Below are 22728 nucleotides of genomic sequence, written 5' to 3'. Positions count from 1 at the left end.
GTGGACCACTGTAGAAAAGATGTTAGCGATAAAATGTGGCCTGGGACTAGGATGATGGGTTCCTGGGGGAGAGGTCTCCATCCACATGCCCCCCCAACTTTTATCTACCCAATGAGTTTCTAGCCTGGCCACTATTAGGAGTATGGAAAATATCATGCCTTGGCAGAGACATTTGTTTTGAGTGTGTTAGCAGACCTTAGCCACTGTTTATGCAGAGTGGAAGCATTTAGTTTAAATATTGTTAACTTTATATTTGTGAAAGATGAGCCTCTTATTCTCGCTAGAGCTCTATTTTTTATACTTGTAAAAGTATAATAGAATAAATAATCTGAGAATCTTTCAAGCTACTAAAAATTATAACACTAGAAGTTAAAAGCACTAAATGCATTATCCTTATTTTAGTAATGATCATTATTTTTCATATTGCTTTCTTGTTTACCATTTTATTCTGTCCTGCATGCTGGAGTTGTTATTATGCTGTTGAACCATGACTGCCTTGCTTTTGTATGTTTTCTTTGAGTCTGGGCTACAGCCAGGGAATCACTAGTATTTCCAGAATTTTATCAGCCTTTTGGGAAGATGTTATGTGGCATGGGGCACTACAGACAATCACTATCATAATACCTTCACCAGTATCCTGAATCCAGGGTGAACTGAAAAAATGTGAATGTGATTATTTTATGTAGATGACTAAATAATATCCAGGATACCTAGACATTAAAAAAACAATTGCAGTGATCTATTGATTTCTGGATTTTTCCACACTGACCAGTGTAGTCTATAAGCCTATATCTGGTGCACCTGACTACTGTGGACATCGGGAACCAGAGCATAAACAACTTTCCAAAGTTCTTTGGCCCTCACACACAAGTCCAGCTAGCTCCCCTCAGTCTACTGGACCCTGCCCATAAACAACCAGATATAAAGCATCTTGGGAAATTTTTTAAAAATGCTGTTTCTAAGTTGTTGTCAGTAACCACATTGTTCTCTAGAATTACAGGCAGAAAAGTATTTACCACTTCCTGCTTTTTCTGGCTGATTCATCACTGACAGTGAATAGGAGAGGTTGGTAAATACTTTGAAAGTTCTGACCTCTGGTTTTAAAAACTGAAAGAGAATAGCTCAGCATAGTCAAAGAGGAGTGAGGGATTGAGCCAGTACTCCAACCCCATTGTTTCAACCATATAGTAATACACCCTGTGATAATTCTGTATTAGAGAACTAAAGAAGCTTAGAGCTATACCGACCTTAATAAGTACTTGGGATTTTACTGGTTTCAATGCTTGCCTAATTCCTTGTCCATCTCCATCTTTTCTCCATCTCCCCAACCCTCTCCACCTACTTTGTACCTTGTCCTGTTCCTGCAGACACAAAGGACATGAGTGAATTTGAGACTGAAGGCTTCTTTGCTTTGCATCACCGCCGAGGAGCCATCAAACAGGCCAAAGTCCATCATGTCAAGTGCCATGAGTTCACCGCCACCTTTTTCCCACAACCCACATTTTGCTCTGTCTGCCATGAGTTTGTCTGGTACGGTAACTTGGCATTTCACTCCAAGCTTCAGCTTATGCATTTTGTCAGATCCTCTCAACCTGTCAGGCCTGGCATGCTCCGCCTCAGGGGAGTGTGCTGGTATAAGCACTACATGGAAGGATAAGGCTGAAAGAGTGTGATTCTATACAATATTTTCATACTATGACTCCTATAGAGCAAGGAAGCCAGCTCTAGTAGAAAAAGTTTTCAAGAACTTTAGCTTCTGATTAAATGGGAGCCACTGGAGGTAAGAGGGAAGGACAGAAGAGGGAAACATCTTTACTGTTGGCACAGTTTTATAGTTGAAATGTCTACCACCTTGATAGCCCAACTGTGCTAATGTGTGCAAAAGACAACACTTTTGCATTGGAGCTAATGGGTTTAGATGTTTACAGGGCTCTTGGGCATCTTAGCAGCCCTCAGACGGAGATTGGTTCAAGCCTCAGTAAGCACATAGCAAAGGCGATAGGACTACAGAGACTTGAAATGACTCCTGTCTCTGGTTTCAGCCTTCTTGCTTCTTGGTAGGGTGTTCTTTTTCTTGGGCTACTTCAGAATCCATCAACTCACAACTGCAGCTTAACTAGGGTACTCAAAGGTCAAATAGACTTTTGGTGGATTTCCACCAACTGTTTTCACTGAATGATTAAAATTGCCTTCCTTTCTAATAGTAAGTGCTACTCAGGAATGGATCTTAAGCTTAAAAATTAGTAGTTGCAAGTGTTCTCAGATACTTGGAAAAAGGAAACACATTGTACAGATGTCTTTGCTCATCTATACTGAGCTTAGACAATGAAATTTGCTACTAGGAGCCTGTGATGCGTTTTCAGTCAGGCATTTTCATCTCTACATGTTTGTTTGGAAAGACACAAAAGAGAAGAAAAACAGTTCTTCGTTTCTTTATCAGACTTTTAACAAAGCACTTAAAAAAAAAAAACGTGTTAACACTCTTGGCCAGTGACCGACTACTGATCCGAGAATACTGTGGTAGGAAACTCTGAGATCTTGTTTTCATGTTGATGGTGCTGCTGTTGACTCAGACATCCAAGTAAATCAAACATGTGCTTTATTGCAGGGGTCTGAACAAACAAGGCTACCAGTGTCGACGTAAGTAAGAAGGATTTCTGTCGTATTATTGTCATTGTTTTTATTTCATTTTTCCTTAACTTTGGAAAATCTTAAGCTGCAATAATCTCTTTTCAGAATGTAATGCGGCAATTCACAAGAAGTGTATCGATAAAGTTATAGCTAAGTGCACAGGATCAGCTATCAATAGCCGAGAAACCATGGTATGTGTTCATGTTCTTCTTTTTGTCTGGCATATGTTAATTTTATCCTAACATTAAATTTGGCAGCCCACTAATTCTTTTTAGTATTGCCTGAGAGTGAATCCTTAAATGTGTCAATGAACATCAATCTCCTTAAAACCCTTTCCTCTTCAATATGATTGTTACTGAGATCCAAAACTAGGGAATAAATATAAAAAGCATAATAAAATTGTTGACAACTACCTTTTCCAGAAAAGCATGATAGAAAGTGGCCAGAAAACACAGTTTTGGTCAACTATATGAGAACAACCCTTGTGGTATCTATAGCTATAAGTGGCAGTTAAGGAATAGAGGCAAATGATGACAAAATATAGATGTAAGCATTTACAAGGTTGGTATGAGCTATAACAAGTCTAATTCTTATGTTGAGAAACAAATGTCTCTTTCATAATGAATTTTAAGATATATAGCATGGGGACAGGTTAGACGTTACCCCACAGGATAAGCAAGCAAAGCTGGAAAGTCAAGCACACTTCCTTTTCCTACACTTTCTTCATTCAACAGATATTTAGTGTGTATCTATACATGGAAGGTACTATACTATGTACAATGCACAGCAGAGCACAAAACAGACCTGGTCCTGGCTTTAGGGACCTTACTGTAAAATTAGGGAAACACATAACTAACAAAAAACAAGGTATTGCTTCCATTTATATTAAATAACCAATAAGGTGTGATGATGGAGAAAAAGAATGAGTGACCTACTTAAACTGAGGGCCAGGGAATCTCCCAGGAAAGCATTTAAGCTGAGAGCTAAGGGTGAAAGGAACCAGCTATATGAACAGCAGGAGGAAGCAGCCTTCGGACAGAAAAGGCCCAAAGGGGGAAAGAGTCAGCACGTTCTAGGAACTGAAATGAGGCCATGCAGCTGGAACAGCAAGAGCAAGAGAGTGAATAGAGTAGGAAGTTGGGGAACTTGGCAGGACCTAGATTTTTTAAGACCCTGGAGAAGTGGTTGGATTTTATTTGACCTATAGTGGGAAGCCCTCTTGGTGACTGCTGTTGGGGAAACTATGCATTGAGGTATGAACATAAAAACCAGAGGCGACTACAGAAGTCCCCCCAAGGGGGAAGGTTGATGGCTTGTACCAGTATGGTAACAATGGAGGTGGAGTAAAGTGAGCAGATTTTCAGGTTATTTCCTTGTTAGAAATGACTAGATTTGTCAATAAATTGGGTGTGAAAAATAAAAGTTTCTGTCTTGAGCAGTGGGGTAGTGGCAGAACCATAACAATGTAAGAATGGGGGAGAATTAATATTTCAGTTTTTAATAAGTCCAACCTAAGCCTGAGATGCCTGTGGATATCCAAGTGGAGGTTTCAAGTGGACAATTTTACATGCACTTGGAATTCACGGGAGCCAACAGACCAAATATATAAATTCCACCCCCCCACACTCCAAAATCTAAAATTACATGATAGGGAGAAGAGAAGGAGCTGGTAATAAAGACTGAAAATAAGAGTTCAGAGAGGGCTCTTCATATATTAAAATTACATAAAGTTACAGAAACCAAAAAGCAAAAGGGTCAGTTGCATTCAGTGCAGCTAAGATGCTGAGGAAAATGGGATCCACGTGGAGATCTCCAGAGCCCTCCAGATCCAAAAAATTTCATAGAATTGTAAAGGTGTTTGCTTCATTGACCGACACAGAGGATTACTGAAAGTTGGTGACATGGCAACAATTTATGTGCTAATATTATCAAGAACATTAACCTGAAGTTCGTTCATTGAGGTAGAACAGTAGCTGAAAGGACATGAAACCCAAGGGATGGAAGTACTCACATAGCTAGAGAAGAGAGGAGAGGTGGATGAAGCTGGAGAGGAAGGGACAACAAAGCAGTAAGGGGGAAGAAGTCTAATGCACAGGTGGAGATAGGTCTCTGATGGACAGGTGGGTGGTTCATCAATTGTAACAAAAAGGGAAGAGAAGATGGTTGCAGATGGCAGTGAGTTGTAGATTTGGGGGCAGGCAGATGAGAGAGCTTCCCTTAGACAGCTTATATCTTCAGTGTAGTCTGAAGGCTGAGAGAAAGAGAAGGCGGCAAGTGGCTTTGGGGAGAAAGGATCTGTGAGATAATTATCTCAGGATGGGAAGCAAGTGGCTGGAGAAGAGCAATAGGATTGCTGAGGACAGTGGAAAGTCCACTTGAATTTGAGGGGCCAGCCTGCCCAGGTGTGTGATTTTCTCTAGCCAAAGGACAGGCTCAGAAAAGACAAATTGGTGGAGTTTTTGCAGAGTAGACTTTCTTCTAAAATTTAGAGCCAGAAGGGGACAATTTCCTATAACAAGTGACTCTGCTAAGGCTCAAAGAGGCTAAAGTAGTTTGTTTGCAGTCAATCACCTATGGTATATGTAACTTGGCGGGGTCGAAATTTCAGATCTCAATCTCCCAGAGCAGTATGATTGACTTTTCTCTACCAGTTTTATTAAGCAATACTTGGCATACATCACTGTGTGAGTTTAATGCACACGGCGTGATGGTTTGAGTTACATATACTATGAAATGATCACGATAGGTTCAGCTGCCTTACGTAGATCTTAGATACAATAAGAGAAAAGAAGATTTCTCCGTGTGAGGAGAACTCTTAAGATCCACCCTCTTAACACCTTCCCTGTATATCACACAGCAGTGTTAGCTGTGGTCACCATGCTGGACAGTCTTCCCTAGGAATTATTAATTTTATAACCAGAAATTTGTACCTTTAGACCACCTTCCTCTACTTCCTCCTTTCTTGCAACCCCCCACCTCTGCAAACCACAAGTCTGATCCCTTTCTTGGAATTTGGTGTGGTTTTTTGGTGTTCCTTTTTCTGGGGCAGGGGGTTGGGTTTATTTTGATTTTGGGTTCCACGTATAAGTGAGATCATACAACATGTGTCTTTCTCTGGCAAGCGTTTTGTTTGTTTAAGTCAAATTGCCACCTCCCAACCTGCCTTCCTGCTCTCTCTACATGATGCCTTCAGCTTTCCTGGGAAAATCACAAATTATAAGAATGACTGTTAACCTCAATAGCTAATGTCCCCTGGAAATAGAATGAAAGCCACAAGTTTAATTTAAAATTTTCGGGTATCCTTATATAAAAAATAAGGAGACAGTTTATATTCTTTTCCTCGTAAAAAAATCTTCAGAATCCAGTGTGTATTTTACACTGATAGCATATTGTTTTACCACCTCACAAGTGCTCACTTGGTCCATGTGGCTAAGTGAATATTATATCGGAAAGCACAAATCTACAGTCTTTTCCAGACACATCTTGAACTATTTTGAGCTAGGAGTCAAGATCTGAGTTACAAGTCTTCCAGCCAGAATATTGACATTAATTGTTAATATTTGCATGGAAATGTTTATATAACATGGGACCTGAAAATTATTTTTTCTTGGTTGAAAATGGCTAAAATAAGTTCTGAGAAACTTTTAAACAATTCTAAACAGCTGTTCTAATGACCCAATGCTAGCCCACATCCTCAGCGGGAACATTAGATATATCACTGTTAGTGAAAAAGGCTTCTTTGCTGTGCACAAAGAATTGTTTAATTAAAAACTTCTTGGAAAGATCATAAATCTTAAGTAAAACTTTCTATATTACACATGAATACTGGTATTCTTACCAGGAATCAAACCTCATGATTTTGTTATTGTTGTTGTTTATGTGATATGTTTGGCTAAAGGAGAAAATTTCAACTCTGGAAAACTAAAAAAAAAAAAAAAAACCAATTAAAAAAAATCCTGTAATATATCAACCATCCTTCCTTCTCTTGTCACCCCACTCCCCATCCCCTAACTCATCACATTGACTTTGAGAAAAGAAAGGGTAACGGTGGAAAGAGAATAGGCTGATTCTGACTTTAGGCTTATAGATGGACGTCCTAGCTCACTTTCTAGTTGCGTGATCCGGACAAGTGTCTTGCCCTCTCCAAGCTTAACCTCCTCATCTATCAAATGAAGATTCTAATACAGGCTACTTCAAAGGGGGTATTCCAGTATCACAGGTGTAAAAAAATACATGTGACGCACTTGTCTGCAGCACCTGGCAGGACCTGTTACCTGCCCTTCACCCGCTCTGGTCCATGTGTAATAGCTGTGAAATGGTTCATACTCAGGCTTTTATACTAATAGATCCATAGCAGTGTTTCCTCTAGAGGAGGTATTATATAACCCCTTCCAAAGCTTAGAGTCCTAGTTCTGGGTTGAAAAAGAAAATAAAATATTTATAGTAAAATAGGAAGGACAGTCCAATGTTTGCTCAGATCCCATTTAGATAAATAACCCCACTCTCGGCCTCCTGAAGATGTTAGCCTATCTGTGGGAATGCCTCAGACTTCAGCCTATCCTGGGTTACTTGATATGTGTATATCGCACACATGCCCCTTGCCTGGAAGAGCTAATGGCTGCCTGCCTTCTTTGGCCATGGCTCTAAGGCTTGATGAGTAAGGCTTATGGCTTAAAGCACACATTGTCCCAGTGTTTTTAGTGCTCTGTTATGCTAGAGTCTCTGCTAAGACACCAGAGGTTGCAAATCAGGGACATGCATATGGTTACACATTCTCCCTTCTTTCAGTTCCACAAGGAGAGGTTCAAAATTGACATGCCGCATAGATTTAAAGTCTACAATTACAAAAGCCCGACCTTCTGTGAGCACTGTGGGACCCTGCTGTGGGGCCTGGCCAGGCAAGGACTCAAGTGTGATGGTGAGTCCAGCGGGAAATGGACATGGGCCCCGGTACGGAACCCCTACAGGATGGCTTTGCAGCTCTAATGGAGAGCGTGAGGGGAGGAGGAAGCATAGAGGGTTGACTTCTCTAACTAGCCCAGAAGACCCTGACCAAGATCATGAAAATGAACTAATTGCTGCCCATTTCCTTCCATCCCCAACACCATCATCCTTGGATCCCAGAGAAGTGCTAACCCGTTCAGACTCAATGTCAAGTCTCCTGGCCTGTCACTCTTCCATTGTACCTGGCCCCCTTCACTGGGACCTGCCCTGTTGCCCCTTCTGACCCTGGCAGCTCAAGCTGTGCCCCCACCACTCTCCCTCACACCTTAAGATGCCTTCTGTAGCCCATCAAGGACCAAGCCTGGAACAGATTCTGTTTGGCCGATGGGTGGTCTTGCACATAGGCATTCTGTGACTTAGATTGGAGAGTCTGTGCCCAAAGCATGCCCAGTAAGGGGCCCAGTCCCCCACACTGACCATCATGTTCTCTCCTCTGGTCTCTCCTTAAAGGCTGGCATTACATCAGGGCCTGAGCCTGTAGCTCTGTTAGTTATGCTAGAGTCTCTGCTAAGACACCAGAGGTTGCAAACCAGGGACATGTATATGGTCACACATTCTCCCTTCTTTCAGTTCCACAAGGAGAGGTTCAAAACTGGTGAGTTTTGAGCTTTGAGTTTTGACTTTTGAAGTTTTTCAGACTGGTCCTGAGAAAGAGCAAAAAGAACTTTCTTGCCCTAAAAGTTCAAATTGCTAAGACGATAACCTTTAGAAACTGAGATGCTGTTACACCAGGATTAGGCAGTAGGGAGGGAAAATTTCAGCAAGGCACTTCTGCTTTGTAAGTGGGGTGAGATAGACATTCAAAAGGCCAGATAGACATTCAAAAAGGAGGGCATCCTGCTGCGTCAGAGGCCTTTCTATTTCAAATTATTAAATATGGAAGCCACTTTATTTCTTCTTGGCTGCCCCATTTTGTTTTAATGCCACTGACTAAATCTTTTGCAATTTTTATCCTTTAAGTGCTAAAGGTGAGGATCACCCCCCATGGCTTTCTCTTCCTCATCCCCGTTGTGCTCCCATGTCTGACAGAGTCTGGAGGGACATCTTAGTGGAGACAGGGAAGGTTGGGTTTTCAAGCCATACTGAAAGCAGAACCCACATGCAGGGAAAGTTCACCTTAATAATCCCTCCAGGAGTATCACTGGGTGCCCTGCTCTCTACACCTGTCCAAGAGCTCACGGGGAGCTGGTATGACTGTATGGAGTATTTTTAGGAGTTCATAGGCGAGATGTAATTTCAGAACTGAACAAGGGGACATGAATAATCAGATCCCCTCTGATGGCCCTCCGGGTCTTCTAATGGTCTCCCTCACCTGGGGGGAGGTTTCTTTTCCCTGTAGCTGGAACATCCCACCTGCCCAGTGCTGCCAACAGCCTGACGATGCCTCTGAGCTTAGAACCTCCACAAGGGTTCCTTGCCATTGTTTCATGGCCCACATGCCTGTTCTGTTCCATCTCCCCTAACATTCTTTCCCCCCACCCCGGTCCCTTCTCTTTCCTTCTCTCTCTTCCTGCCTCCACGCCAGGCAGACCCTCTCCTCTCCTTTCTCCTCTCCTTCCCTCCCTCTCCTCCCCAGCACCCTCTCCTCTTGTGGCTGACACCTGCAGACATCTCTGTGTCCTTACCCACCCTCCATGCCCTTGACTTTACCTCCCCTTCCAATCCACTTTTCAGGCCCTGCCTCCTCTGCCTTGGCCCCGCTCTTTCTGTCTTGTTCTCTTCTAAACCACCTTCCTAAGTACAGCCTCCCTTCATCTTGACTCTGTTCCTTTCTGTCTCCACTTTAATTCCCATGAAAATCATCATCCAAAGGGACTGTTCGCACTCACAGAGATCAAGTTATCACCTAATAGGTTAGTAACAGTGATATATGACATTATCATAGTGGGAATGAATGGGGCCTATCTTCCTGTGAGAGCATCCGAGACAAGCTTAAGTCCAGCTACCATGTTGGGAAAACAAAGTGAAACTCTCCAATCATGCTCAGTCCTTGCTCACTGCCTCCCTTTGCCTTGCACTAATGAGGAAATAAATTCAGTGAGGGCTCTCCAATCTGTATCAACAAGTCCAGTATGAGTCATGCTAAATTCAGAAAGAAGAAAGCCCTCATCAATAGCATCTTTACTATAGTAAAGGCTTTAGATATTCGTAGAAGATTTCACTTAGAATGGATTTTGGTTGTATCAGTGCATATATGCTGGCACAAGTACTGGTCTATACTTACATAGAAAATGCTGTTTTATTTTGTTTTACTATGAACTATCTGAGAAAGAGTAAGCTAGTTAAAACTAAAGCCTGAAGCCTGCTAAAATTTCACTTAAATATTAAACACATATCTTACTGGAATAAATAATGAAGATGAAATAGTTGATTTGTTGAGTATTTGATGCAAATCACGGTGCTAAGTTCTTTGCATAAGCATGTGGGGGTAAAAGTGCTTATTTTATAGCTTTATAATAATCCCTTTTAATAGACCTTGATAGAATGAAATAGAACTTGAGAATTTAACTCTATCAGCCAGGTTTGGAAATCTTAAGTTAGATTTTTTTTTTGGTAACAGTGATGTTTCATAATCAGAATTTCAATATTCCAAGCTAAAGACATGAAGTAGTAGTTGTCTTTATACAGACACACAATCTGTATTGTGTGTATTGATACATCCCAATCCAAGAAGCCTCCTGGGATCATAGTGAGTGGAGGGTGGACCTTTACTGTGCTATTTTCAGGACTAATGAATCATAATATTCCCCCCAGAATTATAGATCTATATAAATCATTTGATTCAACTAGCGCAACTCAGCCATAAGGTGAGAATGAGGTCTCTAGGCCACTTTCTGTACTCCCACTCCTGCTCCTATGCACAGACCACCCCAACCATTTATTTCTATTTCAGTTCTACAGGCCGAGGCTGCACCCTAGACTTCAATCTAGAGGGGAGAGAAGCTCCTTGCAGCCCATGTAGGAAAAGGGATGCATGGGTTCCAATCTAGAGTGGGAATTGAACACCTTCCATCCCAGCATTGCACATCTCCACCAGAGAGACACAGTGTCAGGTTTTTTCCTCAGCAATGGCACAGTGTAAATGCATTACACAGACAGCAGCCTTCAGTGCTGCTGGTTCTGCCTCTAGTGGGAGTCATTCTGCAGCCTCACATGGAAGAGCATCTGGTGTGGTCTTGGGAAGGGGGGTGGATGTGTAGTGGCATCGTAAAAGCAATGCCTTAATTTATTTGTATGCGGTCTCTCCTTCTGCTGGGAAGAGGGCTCTAGGGATTTGCCAATTGCTCCTCAACATCTGTGTACCTTAAACAGTCCTGTGCAAAGTCCACTCGGTGAGTTCTATTCATCTTGTTCAGGGTCTCTTTCTCCTTTTCAGCATGTGGCATGAACGTACATCACAGATGCCAGACAAAGGTGGCCAACCTTTGTGGCATAAATCAGAAGCTAATGGCTGAAGCACTGGCAATGATCGAGAGCACTCAACAGGTAAGAAAGCATTTTAGGTTAAGTTCCTGCAATTTCAACTCAGCAAAGACTACTCTAGTCCGTTTGCCCTTGGAGCTATGGGACAACATGGAGTCTGTTCCTGAGCACTTGTCTTGCCTCTGACTTTCATCCTCATGCACATATCCCCACTTTGAGATATTTACTTACTTAATGATTTTGTCCTGCATAGATCTTTATAAGATCTTAAATTCTTTGTGGAATGACAGGACTCCTGGGTGGCTCAGCGGTTGAGCATCTGCCTTCAGCTCAGGGTGTGATCTCAGAGTTCTGGGATCAAGTCCCACATCAGGCTCCCTGGGAGGAGCCTGCTTATCCCTCTCCCTATGTCTCTGCCTTCTCTCTGTGTCTCTCATGAATAAATAAATAAAATCTTTTATTTTTTTTTATTATAAATTAATTTTTATTGGTGTTCAATTTACCAACATACAGAATAACACCCAGTGCTCATCCCGTCAAGTGTCCCCCTCCGTGCCTGTCACCCATTCACCCCCACCAAATAAAATCTTTTAAAAAAATTCTTTGTGGAATGAGAAGGGGCAGAAACAAATTCATTAAAATGAGGATTCATTACAAGCTTTATACCTACATACTTGCTAGATTCATCCCTAAGATGCGCACAGAACATGGAGTCCAGGATGACTTTTGCCTTGTCATTTACTCACATGCATTAGCACTAGTGTGTGGAATTTACGTATCCAAGAACAAACCCTCTTTAAGACTTGATGTTGTTTATGTAAGTTCTTTTTCCATACATTGACCTTCCATTCTTATTTGTGACCAAATGATGTAGATAGCATGGAAGAAACCAGCTGGCCCCCCCAGAAAAGTATGAAGGAAGCAAACGTGTTCAGCTGTGCACAAAATATAATAGACTCTTACAGGGTATGGGACCCTAAAGAGTGCTGAAGGAAAGAAGAATGTTAGTTACCTAATGCATTTAGGAATCTTCAATGGATTTCATCCCCAAGGGCAGCAGGCCAAGCTATCCTGACAGTAGTGGGTGGGTCGGTGGGTGGTCTGACTCTTTGTTTGTTATCTAGGCTCGCTGCTTAAGAGATACTGAACACATCTTCAGAGAAGGTCCGGTTGAAATTGGTCTCCCATGCTCCATAAAAGGTGAAGCAAGGCTGCCATGTGTACCAGCACCTGGGAAAAAAGGTAGCTATCCCGATCCTCAATAGAAACATTGTCAGTAATTAATCTTGGTCAACCTTAACCTGAGTCTTCTGCATTTAAATTCTCCATTTACCTGGTCTGATAGGTAAGAGGCTCCTACATCTTGGAAGTGAAACCCAAATGTGCCCCATTAGGAAACCTTTATAAGAGGGTGGGAAGTGGGGGCAGGGAGAAAATGGAATAGGTCTGTAGTAAAGAACTGCAGAAGTTTCCTTAGAATTTTAGAATGTTACTTCCTGTCACTGTTAAAAGGTTTTGCAAAATAAATCCACCAGAAATCTTAATGGTGGAAATGCCACAGGTGACCATCTTATTACATACCTTGGAGACTCTTTTGGGAAATTGAAGAGTAGAAAGGTGGGACCTCAATGTTTGTGACATTATGGAAGTTTACCCCTACTTTCTGAAAGCAGTTCACTAGAGGATATGCCTACGTGAATCCGGGAACAGAATAGTTTCACGATAGAGCATGAAATACAGATTTTTTTCCCCACTATCCTAAAGTATAGTATTTCTGCGAAACCTTTTTTTTTAATTGAAATTTAATTAATATACAGCATTGCTTAGTTTCAGGTGTACAATATATCAATTCAACAATTCTGCATATTACCCAATGGTCATCTGTCACCATACAATATTACTACGATATTATTGACTGTAGTCTCTATGCCATACTCTTCATCTCTGTGACTTATTTATTTTGTACCTGGAAGTTTATACTTCTTAATCCCCTTTACTTCACCTACTTCCCCACCCACCTCCCCTTTGGCAACCACCAGTTTGTTTTCTATATTTAAGAATGTTTGGTTTGGTTTGATTTTTTAGATTCCACATATAAGTGAAATCATATGGTGTTTGTCTTTCTCTGATTTATTTCATTTACCATAATATCTATTCCTTTTTATGGCTGAGTAATATTCCATTTTACATATACCACATGTACTTCATGCATTCATCTATCAATGGGCACTTGGATTCCTTCTGTACTTTGGCTATTGTAAATAATGCTGCAAGAAACACAGTAATGCATATATCTTTTTGAATTAGTGTTTTCATTTTCTTTAGGTAAATACCTAGTAGTAGAATTACTGGATCATAGGGTATTTCTATTTTTAATTTTTTGAGGAAACTCTGTACTGTTTTCCACAGTGGCTACATCTGTTTGCATTCCCACTACCAAGGCGTGAGGCTTCCTTTTTTCCATATCCTTGCCAGTACTTGTTATTTCTTGTCTTTTTGATACCAGCCATTCTGACTGGTGTAAGATGATATCCCATTGTAGTTTTGACTTGCATTTCCCTAGTGATTGATGATGTTCAGCAACTTTTCACATGTTTGTTGGCCATCAGTATGTCTTCTTTGGAAAAATATCTGTTCAGGTCTTCTGCCCATTTCTTAATCAGGCTTTGTTTTTGGTTTTTTGTTTTGTTTTGTTGTTGTTGTTGTTGTTGTTGTTTCGGTGCTGAGTTCTATAAATTCTTTGTATATTTTGGATATTAACCCCTAATCAGATATATCATTTGCAAATATCTTTTCCCATTCACTAGGTTTCCTTTTTGTTTTGTTTATGGTTTCCTTTGCTGTGCAGAAGCTTTTTATTTTGGTGTATTCCCAATAATTTATTTTTACTTTTGTTTCCCTTGCCTCAGGAGACCTATCCATGTTGCTAAGACTGATGTCAAAGCGATTACTGCCTGTGTCTTCTTTTAGGAGTTTTATGGTGTCAGGTCTCACAGTTAAATCTTAATCCATTGTGAGTTTGTTTTTGTATTTAGTATAAGAAAGAGGCGCAGTTTTGGTTTTTTGCATATAGCTGTTCAGTTTTCCCAAGACCATTGTTGAAAGGACTATTTAAAAAAAAAAAAAAGACTTTTCCCCCATTGTATATTCTCACCTCCTTTATCATAAATTAATTGACCATATAGGTATGGGTTTATTTCTGAACCCTCTATTCTGTTTAATTTTAATTGATCTATGTGTCTGTTTTTGTGGGAGTACCTAACTGTTTTGATAATTATAGCTTTGTAATATATCTTGACATCTGGGATTGTCATATCTCCAGCTTTATTCTTCCACAAGATTATGTTGGCTATTTAAGGTCTTTTGTGATTCCATGCTAATTTTAATATTATTTGTCCTAGTTTTGTGAAAAATCCTGTTGGTATATTGATAGGGATAAGGATTGATTGATAGGGATTGATAGGGACTGAAAACTATAGATTGCTTCGGGTGGTATGGACATTTTAACAATGTTAAGTCTTCCAATTCACGAGCACAGACATCTTTCCATTTGATCCTGTCATCTTCAAGTTCTTCAATGTTTTATAGTTTTCACAGTACAGGTTTCACCTCCTTGGTTAAGTTTATTCCTAAGTATTTTTTTTTTGATGCAATTGTAAACGGGATTGTTTTCTTAATGACTTTTTCCCTTTATTAAGTGTATAGAAATGCAACAGATTTCTGTATATTAATTTTGTATTTTTGACTTTTATTGTTTTTCAGTCTTTTTTTTCTTGATGATTGTGACTAAAGGTTTATTAATTTTGCTTGCCTTTTCAAAGAGCTATCTCTTAGATTCATCTTTTTTTATTGCTTTTAATCCCTATTTCACTTATTTCTCTTCTGATCTTTATTATTCTTTCCTCTATTATTTTTGGGCTTTGTTTTTCTTTTTCTAACTCCTTTAGGTGTAAGGTTAGGTTGTTTGATTTTTCTTATTTCTTGAGGTACCCCTGTATTGCTATAAAGTTCCCTCTTAGAACTGCTATTGCTCAGGCCCAAAGATTTTAGAACATTGTCTTTTTGTTCTTTGTCTCCATGTATTTTCTGATTTCCTCTTTGAGTTGTTTACCCATTTGTGTTGCTTAGGAGCACGTATCTTCAGCTCTATGTGTTTGTTTTTTTTCCAGATCTTTTTCTTGTAATTGACTCCCAGTTTCATACCATTGTGGTTGGAATGGAGGCATGATATGACTTCAGCATCCTTAAATTTACTGACACTTTTTTGTGGCCTAACATGTGATGTATTCAGGAGAATGTTCCATGTGTCCTTGAAAAGAATGTGTATTCTGCTGTTTTGGGGTGGAATGTTTTATATATGTTAGGTCCATCTGCTCTAACATGTTGTTCAAAGCAACCATTTCCTTACTGATAATCTGCATGGATATTTATCCATTGATATAAGTGAGATATTAAAGTCCCCTACTGTTACTGTATTACTGTCCATTTCTCCCTTTACATCTGTTAATATTTGCTTTATAAATCTGGTACTCCAATGATGGGTGCATAAATATTTATAATTTTATGTCCTCTTGTTGGGTTGACTCCTTTATCATTATTTAGTGCCCTTCTTTGTCTCTTGATACAGTTTTTGTCTTAAAGCCTATTTTGTCTGATGTAAGTATTGCTACCCCAGCCTTTTTTTTTCCACTTCTGTTTGCATGGCATATGTTTTCCCATCTTTTTTATTTTCAGTCTGTATGTATCTTTAGGTTTGAAGTGAGTCTCTTGTATGCAGCATATAGTTGGGTCTTGGTTTTTTATCCATTTAGGCACCCTGAGACTTTTGATTGGAGTGTTTAGTATATTTACCTTTAAAGTAATTATTGACAGGTATGTACTTCTAGCCATTTTATTCATTGTTTTCTGGCTGTTTTTTAGTTTTCCCTTATTTTTTCTTTCCTTCATTACTCTCTTTCATTGTGATTTGATTCCTTTCTATAATGTTAGGCTTGGATTCCTTTCTCTTTATTTTTTGTGTATCATAGGCTTTTGATTTGTGTTTACCATTGAGTTCATATTATAGCATTGTATGTGTAGAGCAGTCTAGATTAGGTTGATGGTCACTTAAGTTCTAACACATTCTAAAAGCACTGAATTTTTACTCCTCCCCCACCCTTTATGTATATGATGTCATATTTTACATGCTTTCATTTTGTGACTACATTGACTAATTTTTGTAGATATAATTGATTTTACTACTTTTGTGTTCTAACCACTATACTGCCTTTATAATAAATGTTTATGCTTAAGTTTTTCCTTTCATAGCTTTCTTCTAATTATGGCCTTTTCTTTTCACTTAAAGAATTCCCTTTAACATTTCTTATAAAGCTGGTTTAGTGGCAATGAACTCTTGTTCAAACTTTTGTTTGTCTGGGAAACTCTTTACCTCTCCTCCTATTCTGAATGATAGCCTTGCTGGATAGAGTATTCTTGGTTGCAGATTTTCTTCTTTCAGCACTTTGAATATATCGTGTCACTCTCTGGCCTGCAAAATATCTGCTGAAAAATTAACTGATAGCCCTATGGGGTCTCTCTTGTTTGTAACTCTTTTCTTTCTTCTTGCTGCTTTTAAGATCTCTCTTTATCATTACTTTTTGCCATTTTAATCATTATGTGTCTTGTTGTGGACCCCCATAGGTTCATCTTGTTTGGGGCTCTCTGTGCCTCCTGGACTTGAAAGCCTATTTTTCTCCCACAGATTAGGGGAGTTTTCAGCTATTATTTCTTCAAATAAATTTTCTGTTCCCCTTTCTTTCTCTTCTCTTTCTTGAATCCCTATAATGCAGATGTTATTATACTTGATGGTGTTGCTGACTTCCCTAACTAAACTTACTTTTTTTTTCTTTTTGCTATTCAGCTTGGTTGCTTTCCATTACTCTCCTTTTTAGATTGCTGATCTGTTTTTCTGCATTCTCTAACCTGCTGTGGATTCCCACTAGTGTAATTTTATTTAAATTGTTATTGTATTATTCAGCTCTGACTGGTTCTTTTTTTATATATATATAAATTTTCTATCTCTTTGATGAAGTTCTCACTGAGATCATCCAATGTTTTCTCAATCCAGGATGTATTTTTATGACTACTAATTTGAAGTCTTTATCAAGAAAATTGCTCATCTCCGGGATCCCTGGGTGGCGCAGCGGTTTGGCGCCTGCCTTTGGCCCGGGGCGCGATCCTGGAGACCCGGGATCGAGTCCCACGTCGGGCTCCTCGTGCATGGAGCCTGCTTCTCCCTCTGACTGTGTCTCTGCCTCTCTCTCTCTCTCATTCTATGTGACTATCATAAATAAATAAAAATTAAAAAAAAAAAAAATTAAAAAAAATTAAAAAGTTTAAAAAAAAAAAAAAAAAAAAGAAAATTGCTCATCTCCATTTCATTTAAGTCTTTCAATGTGATTTCGTCTTTCGAGACATACCCCTCTGTCTCCTCATTTTGTTTATCTGTGTTTCTGTGTATTAGGTAATTCAGCTACATCTTCTGGTCTTGAAAGTAATGGCCTTGATGAGAAGTCCTGTGGTGTCATGTAGTGCAGTCCCCCTGGTCATCAGAATTGGGAGCTCTAGAGGTATCCCTGGTTGTGCTGCATTTACCCTACTACGGAGGCTGAGCCATAATTGCCTTCAGCCCAGCTGGCTGTACTGACCCACTTTGCCTGCTGTGAGTGCACAGGGCAGGGTTTCTTCCCCAAGCTGTTGAGAGGCCTATCAGAAGCCACTATGTGGTTGTTGGTGGGTGGGGTCATCAGTCAGCCTATCTGGAGTTAGCCTTCCTGCCATAGCTGCAGGTACCCTGAGTGGCAGGGATTGCTCCCTGCACAGCCAGCTAGGAGACTTAGCTGTTGGAACTGGGGGTGCACTGGTGTGTGAAGTTATCTCTCCTACTCCCCAGGGGAGGAGTCACTTTGGAGTGGTACTGGTCTCTACTGGGACTTCCTTGGGGTGGAGGGTGAGGCAAGACCTGCTTTAGAGGGATGCCTGCTAAAGTGGGCAGATTGAATGGGCAGGTCCACAGGTGATCACTGGGGCAGGTGTTAGCAAGATTGATGGTGCTCACAACCATCTGGGTATCTAGGATTGGGAAGAGGAAGAAAATGATGCCTACTAGCAGCTTGGTTCCCAGAGAAATCTCCTGAGGATCCCTGACCCTCCAGTTCACATTCAAAGATTAATTAATAGACCTCCTCATGTATAACCCCAGGCATTTTTTTTTATGATAGTCACAGAGAAAGAGAGAGAGAGAGGCAGAGACACAGGCAGAGGGAGAAGCAGGCTCCATGCACCGGGAGCCCGACGTGGGACTCGATCCCGAGGCTCCAGGATCGCGCCCTGGGCCAAAGGCAGGCGCCAAACCGCCGCGCCACCCAGGGATCCCCCCAGGCATTTTTTAAACTGCTGCTTCTATGCTGTCTTGGACCAAGTTATTATGGTGGCTCTTTAAGTTCTATATAGTAGGGACCCAGTTTCCTATCGCCCTCCTGCTCTGCCCAAAGTTAAGGCCTCTCATTATTTAAAAGTTCCCAAAGTTAAGACTGGCTGATTTTTAAAGCTCCTAGTTTTAAGCCCCGCTGGTTTTCAGAGCCAAATGTTATTGATATTTGTCTTCCCACTGCAGGTCCCCCACCCAGACTGGCACTGTGGCACCTGTGGCACCTGTGGCTTCTCTATGCTTGTGGTGTCCCTCCCATTTGTGACTAGTCTCACGGGGGTTTGGCTCCTAACTGCATCTCCACTCCTTCTGTCTCTCTCACTGTGGCCTTTTGTCTGTAATCAACTGTGGAAGGTCTGTTCAGCCAGCCTTTAGACCATTTTCAGTGTTAGTTGCATAGATGTAGCTATTACCTTGTGCCCATGGGATGAGGTGAGCTTCGGATCCTCCTCCACCATCTTCCCCTTGACTCCCTGAAAAATCTTTTGTAAGCCAGAATGGCATAAAGCAAAGAAGCAATTGCTGTTAACTTACATAGAACAATTTTTTAGTATTCCTAGGCCCCAAAAATCACCTTAGGCTTTTCTGATAGCCTAGAACACATGTTGCTAACAGAGGCACAGAATACTCAACATCAAGCACAGATGTTCACACAGTTCAAAGCTTTTTCAGCTGGTTGCTCAGGTGCTGAGTGTTGTCTCCACAGAAGGGGCTGGGTGGCACTGCTCTCACTCAGGTGCACTGCCTCTTCCGGCCCACTGCAAAACCAGTGCTGAATATTATTTGCGCTTCTCTTTTTTTCTGTAAAAGGCAAAGTCCTCTCCAGGTTTTTTACGGTTAACGAGAACAGGTAGTAATGTAGATCTTTAATGAAAGCAAAGTGGCAAAGGCGAACTTTCAAAACTAGGGGGATGCCTCTACTGACTTTCCTTGGACTTAGGGAGAAGAAAGGTATATACAGAGATTTAAAATAAAAGAAATGTCATTATTCCAACCACGAGGAAGAAGTGAAATTATGTGATGTGATAGAGGTGCTATTGTAAATGGCAAATTATGTCACAATATATAAATGTATCAAGTCAACATGTTGTACCCTTTAAATTAACATAATATGTTGAGTCAAATATTTTTCCATAAAAAAGAAAAGAAAGGGCACCTGGGTTGAGCATCTGCCTTCGGCTCAGGGTGTGATCCCGGGATCCTGGAATCGAGTTCCGCATTGGGCTCCCCATGGAGGGTCTGCTTCTCCCTCTGCCTATGTCTCTGCCTCTCTCTCTATGTCTTTCATGAATAAATAAATAAAATCTTAGGGAAAGAAATGTTGTAAGTGGAAAGGAGGATATTTTCAAAAAAGTTTTCTGCACTTCCTCTGGCTTTGGGTGTGGAATAAATTGGCTGACTTGAATAGAGTAAGGGATGATGCAATTCTTATCTCCAGCAGTCTGGTTTCCATTTCCTCTTCCCTCACATGCAACATCACATGATGCTACAATGCCTGTGAGCCATGCAAGTAGCTGAGAACCATTTTTCCTCAAATTTGCTTAAAATCTTTATTTGTCCATGATTTGACATTAAAGATCTCCTTTGTTTTGCATAGTGGTATTTTGCTAATTAGAATATGTTTCTTAACATAAAATTTCTCCCAGTCTGTTGAGTAGATAAGAGATACAGTCCATGTTCCAAGTACCAGGCTCACAGGCGGAAGGTACTGCCTTTCCACCGAAGGGGACCCTTCTCTCGATTTTTGTGCATGGAGCCTCAGAGTGGGAAGTGGAAGAGAAAGTGTTCTCAAAATAATAGAATGATCCTCCATTGTTCCTTGTTTATTTTTAACCACTGGCTTACTATTTTCAGAGCCTCAGGGAATCTCTTGGGAGTCTCCTTTGGATGGGATGGAGAAAATATGCCATCGTCCGGAACCTGAACCAAATGTAGAAAGACCATCTGTACATATGAAATTAAAAATCGAGGATTTTATCTTGCACAAAATGTTGGGGAAAGGAAGTTTTGGCAAGGTATGACATACACTAGGAATTCTGTAGACCAACTTATAGAAATTGAAAAGCAAAGCTCTTAAACTCATGGGATAAGGACTGATTGTGGGTACGTGGAGAACATTTCTCCTGTGCATTTTTTAACAGGATAGAGAGGAGTCCTAATAAAAAGGAAACCCAAGAACTCTAGGAAATAGTGGCCTCTGCTTCCTGGGAATCATTGTTCCCAAGCCATTTTGTTTCAAAGATGCATATCCCACACACTTATAAGTTTGGTATATTTGGACATCAAAAAAATGAAAAGCTACCTCAGCCAGTTTCTGTTTCACACGGGATTTTTTGTTGTTGATGATTCTCTTTTGCTTCCTTCTCAAACTTGGAGTGTTGTTTTACTTTGAATGCAATTTTTTTTTCTCTATCAAATGTCCTCAGTCTTATATTAGTTTGCTAAGATGAAGGTAAAGTATCACAACTGAGTAGTGAAAGAACAGAAACTTATTTTCTTTTCATTCTGGAGGCCAAATGTCTAAGACCTAAGTGTTGGTAGGGCTGTTTCTTCTGAGGTCTGTCTTTGGCTTATAAAATAAATAGCCAAAAAAATAAAAAATAAAATAATAAATAAAATAATAAATAAATAAAATAAAATAATAAAATAAAATAAAATAAAATAAAATAAAAATAGCCATCTTCTCCCTGTATCTTCACATGATCGCCCTCTGTGTGTATCTATGTCCCAGTATTTTTTTCTTATAAGGACACTAGTCATGTTGGATTAAGGCCCACCCTAATGAACTTATTTTAACCTGATTACCTCTGTGAACACCCTACCTCCAAACATAGTCACATTCTGAGGTACCAGGGTTTAGGACTTCAGCATGTAAATTTTTGGAGGGGACACAATTCAGTTCATCACAAAGCTGTAGTTTAAGAGTCATGAGAAAAGTTTCATGGGGGAAAGTCCCTCCTCTAAACTCTTCCTGCCACACACTCAAGTTATGGGCCGTCTCTGTCAGTCACAAAGGACAAGAGGAAAAGAAGGAAGATGACATAATTTAACGATCAACTATCAGTGATGGAAAAAAATTTCAAGCTAGTGAATGTAAAAGAGATGCCATGGAACTTTAACTGTGACATTTTTCTAGATATTAAGGATATCTACTATATTAATGGCACCCTCTGTTGTCCTAGTCTTGGATGAAACTCCTCGGAAAATTTTATCCAGAGACTACAATTCTATGAATTTGTGCATCCAAAGTCAGCGTTATGCTCCACATCTGCTCCCTGGTCTTTGGCCAGGAAACTCACCCAGTTTATTTAATAATAAACTAGAATGAACTGAGCATCACCACAGCTGAATGACACTGTGCTACAATTGGGTTTGAATTGAAACACCGTGCATTGCTTTTGGCAAAATCTGTTCTGCCCTGCAAACTAGTTGATATCCATTAATTCTTTTAGTTCATTTCCACAATAATATGAAACACAGCAGGCTCATTTGGTGTTAATCTGTGTGATAGGCAACTTTACAGCCAGTCTCCATTATAATTTAGCATCAATTAATGTGCAATTATAACCTGTTACCAAAAATTGAAAGTCCATTATAGAGATGGAAATTGCCTTTTCAGCTTCTTAGTTTATGGCTGGCTTGGGAATGTTTTATTGAAAGAAACAATTACCAAAAGAGCACTTTTAATTGTTAATGAAATGTTTATCTTTCTTTGTTCCCATGTGGGTTTCTATATATGAACAAGGTTAATAAGAAAGACATTAAGTTAAACCTACAAGCCTTAGTAAAATATTCCAACAGACAACTGAGAGCCTCAGGTATCCTCTGCTGTCTGTCCAAAGCAGTATGCCCCTCGCCATCAGGACCCTGAGTCCCTACAGACTGAGAAGATAGAACCATAGGGCTCAAAGAGAGGACGAAGCACCAAAACAAAATGGGACAGCCATATTTCCCTTTCTTACAACACTGAGAATACTCCAAAACTTGTTTTTCTCCTATTTTTAGCTGTAGATAGAAAGTATGGTTTCTCATCAAAATGGTAGCCTCTATATTCTTATTCTCAATTTACCTTGAGGTCCAGGAAAAAAAAAATAGCATTGTTTTCTGGAGGTATGCACATCATCCATTTGCCTGCATTCTCATCTAAGTTCTGTGCCCTCTATCAAGCCAGCTACCCTCAAAGCTATATATCTGCGCCATAT

General features: G+C 40.2%; 1 protein-coding gene across 1 annotated transcript in view; it reads left to right on the top strand.

Annotated features, from left to right (window-relative positions):
- The window catches only part of PRKCQ (protein kinase C theta), a 173786-nt gene that overhangs the window by 63779 nt on the left and 87279 nt on the right, over nt 1-22728 (top strand). Inside the window, exons 5-11 of the mRNA XM_055331991.1 lie at nt 1368-1530; nt 2609-2640; nt 2737-2822; nt 7420-7549; nt 11012-11121; nt 12183-12300; nt 20381-20541. Coding sequence (XP_055187966.1) covers nt 1368-1530; nt 2609-2640; nt 2737-2822; nt 7420-7549; nt 11012-11121; nt 12183-12300; nt 20381-20541 — 800 coding nt within the window. The remainder of the gene's footprint in view (nt 1-1367; nt 1531-2608; nt 2641-2736; nt 2823-7419; nt 7550-11011; nt 11122-12182; nt 12301-20380; nt 20542-22728) is intronic.

This window comes from Nyctereutes procyonoides, unplaced genomic scaffold, assembly GCF_905146905.1.
Source record: "Nyctereutes procyonoides isolate TBG_1078 unplaced genomic scaffold, NYPRO_anot_genome, whole genome shotgun sequence".
In the NCBI taxonomy this organism is placed as follows: domain Eukaryota; kingdom Metazoa; phylum Chordata; class Mammalia; order Carnivora; family Canidae; genus Nyctereutes; species Nyctereutes procyonoides.
This window is presented reverse-complemented; position numbering and strand designations above follow the sequence as displayed.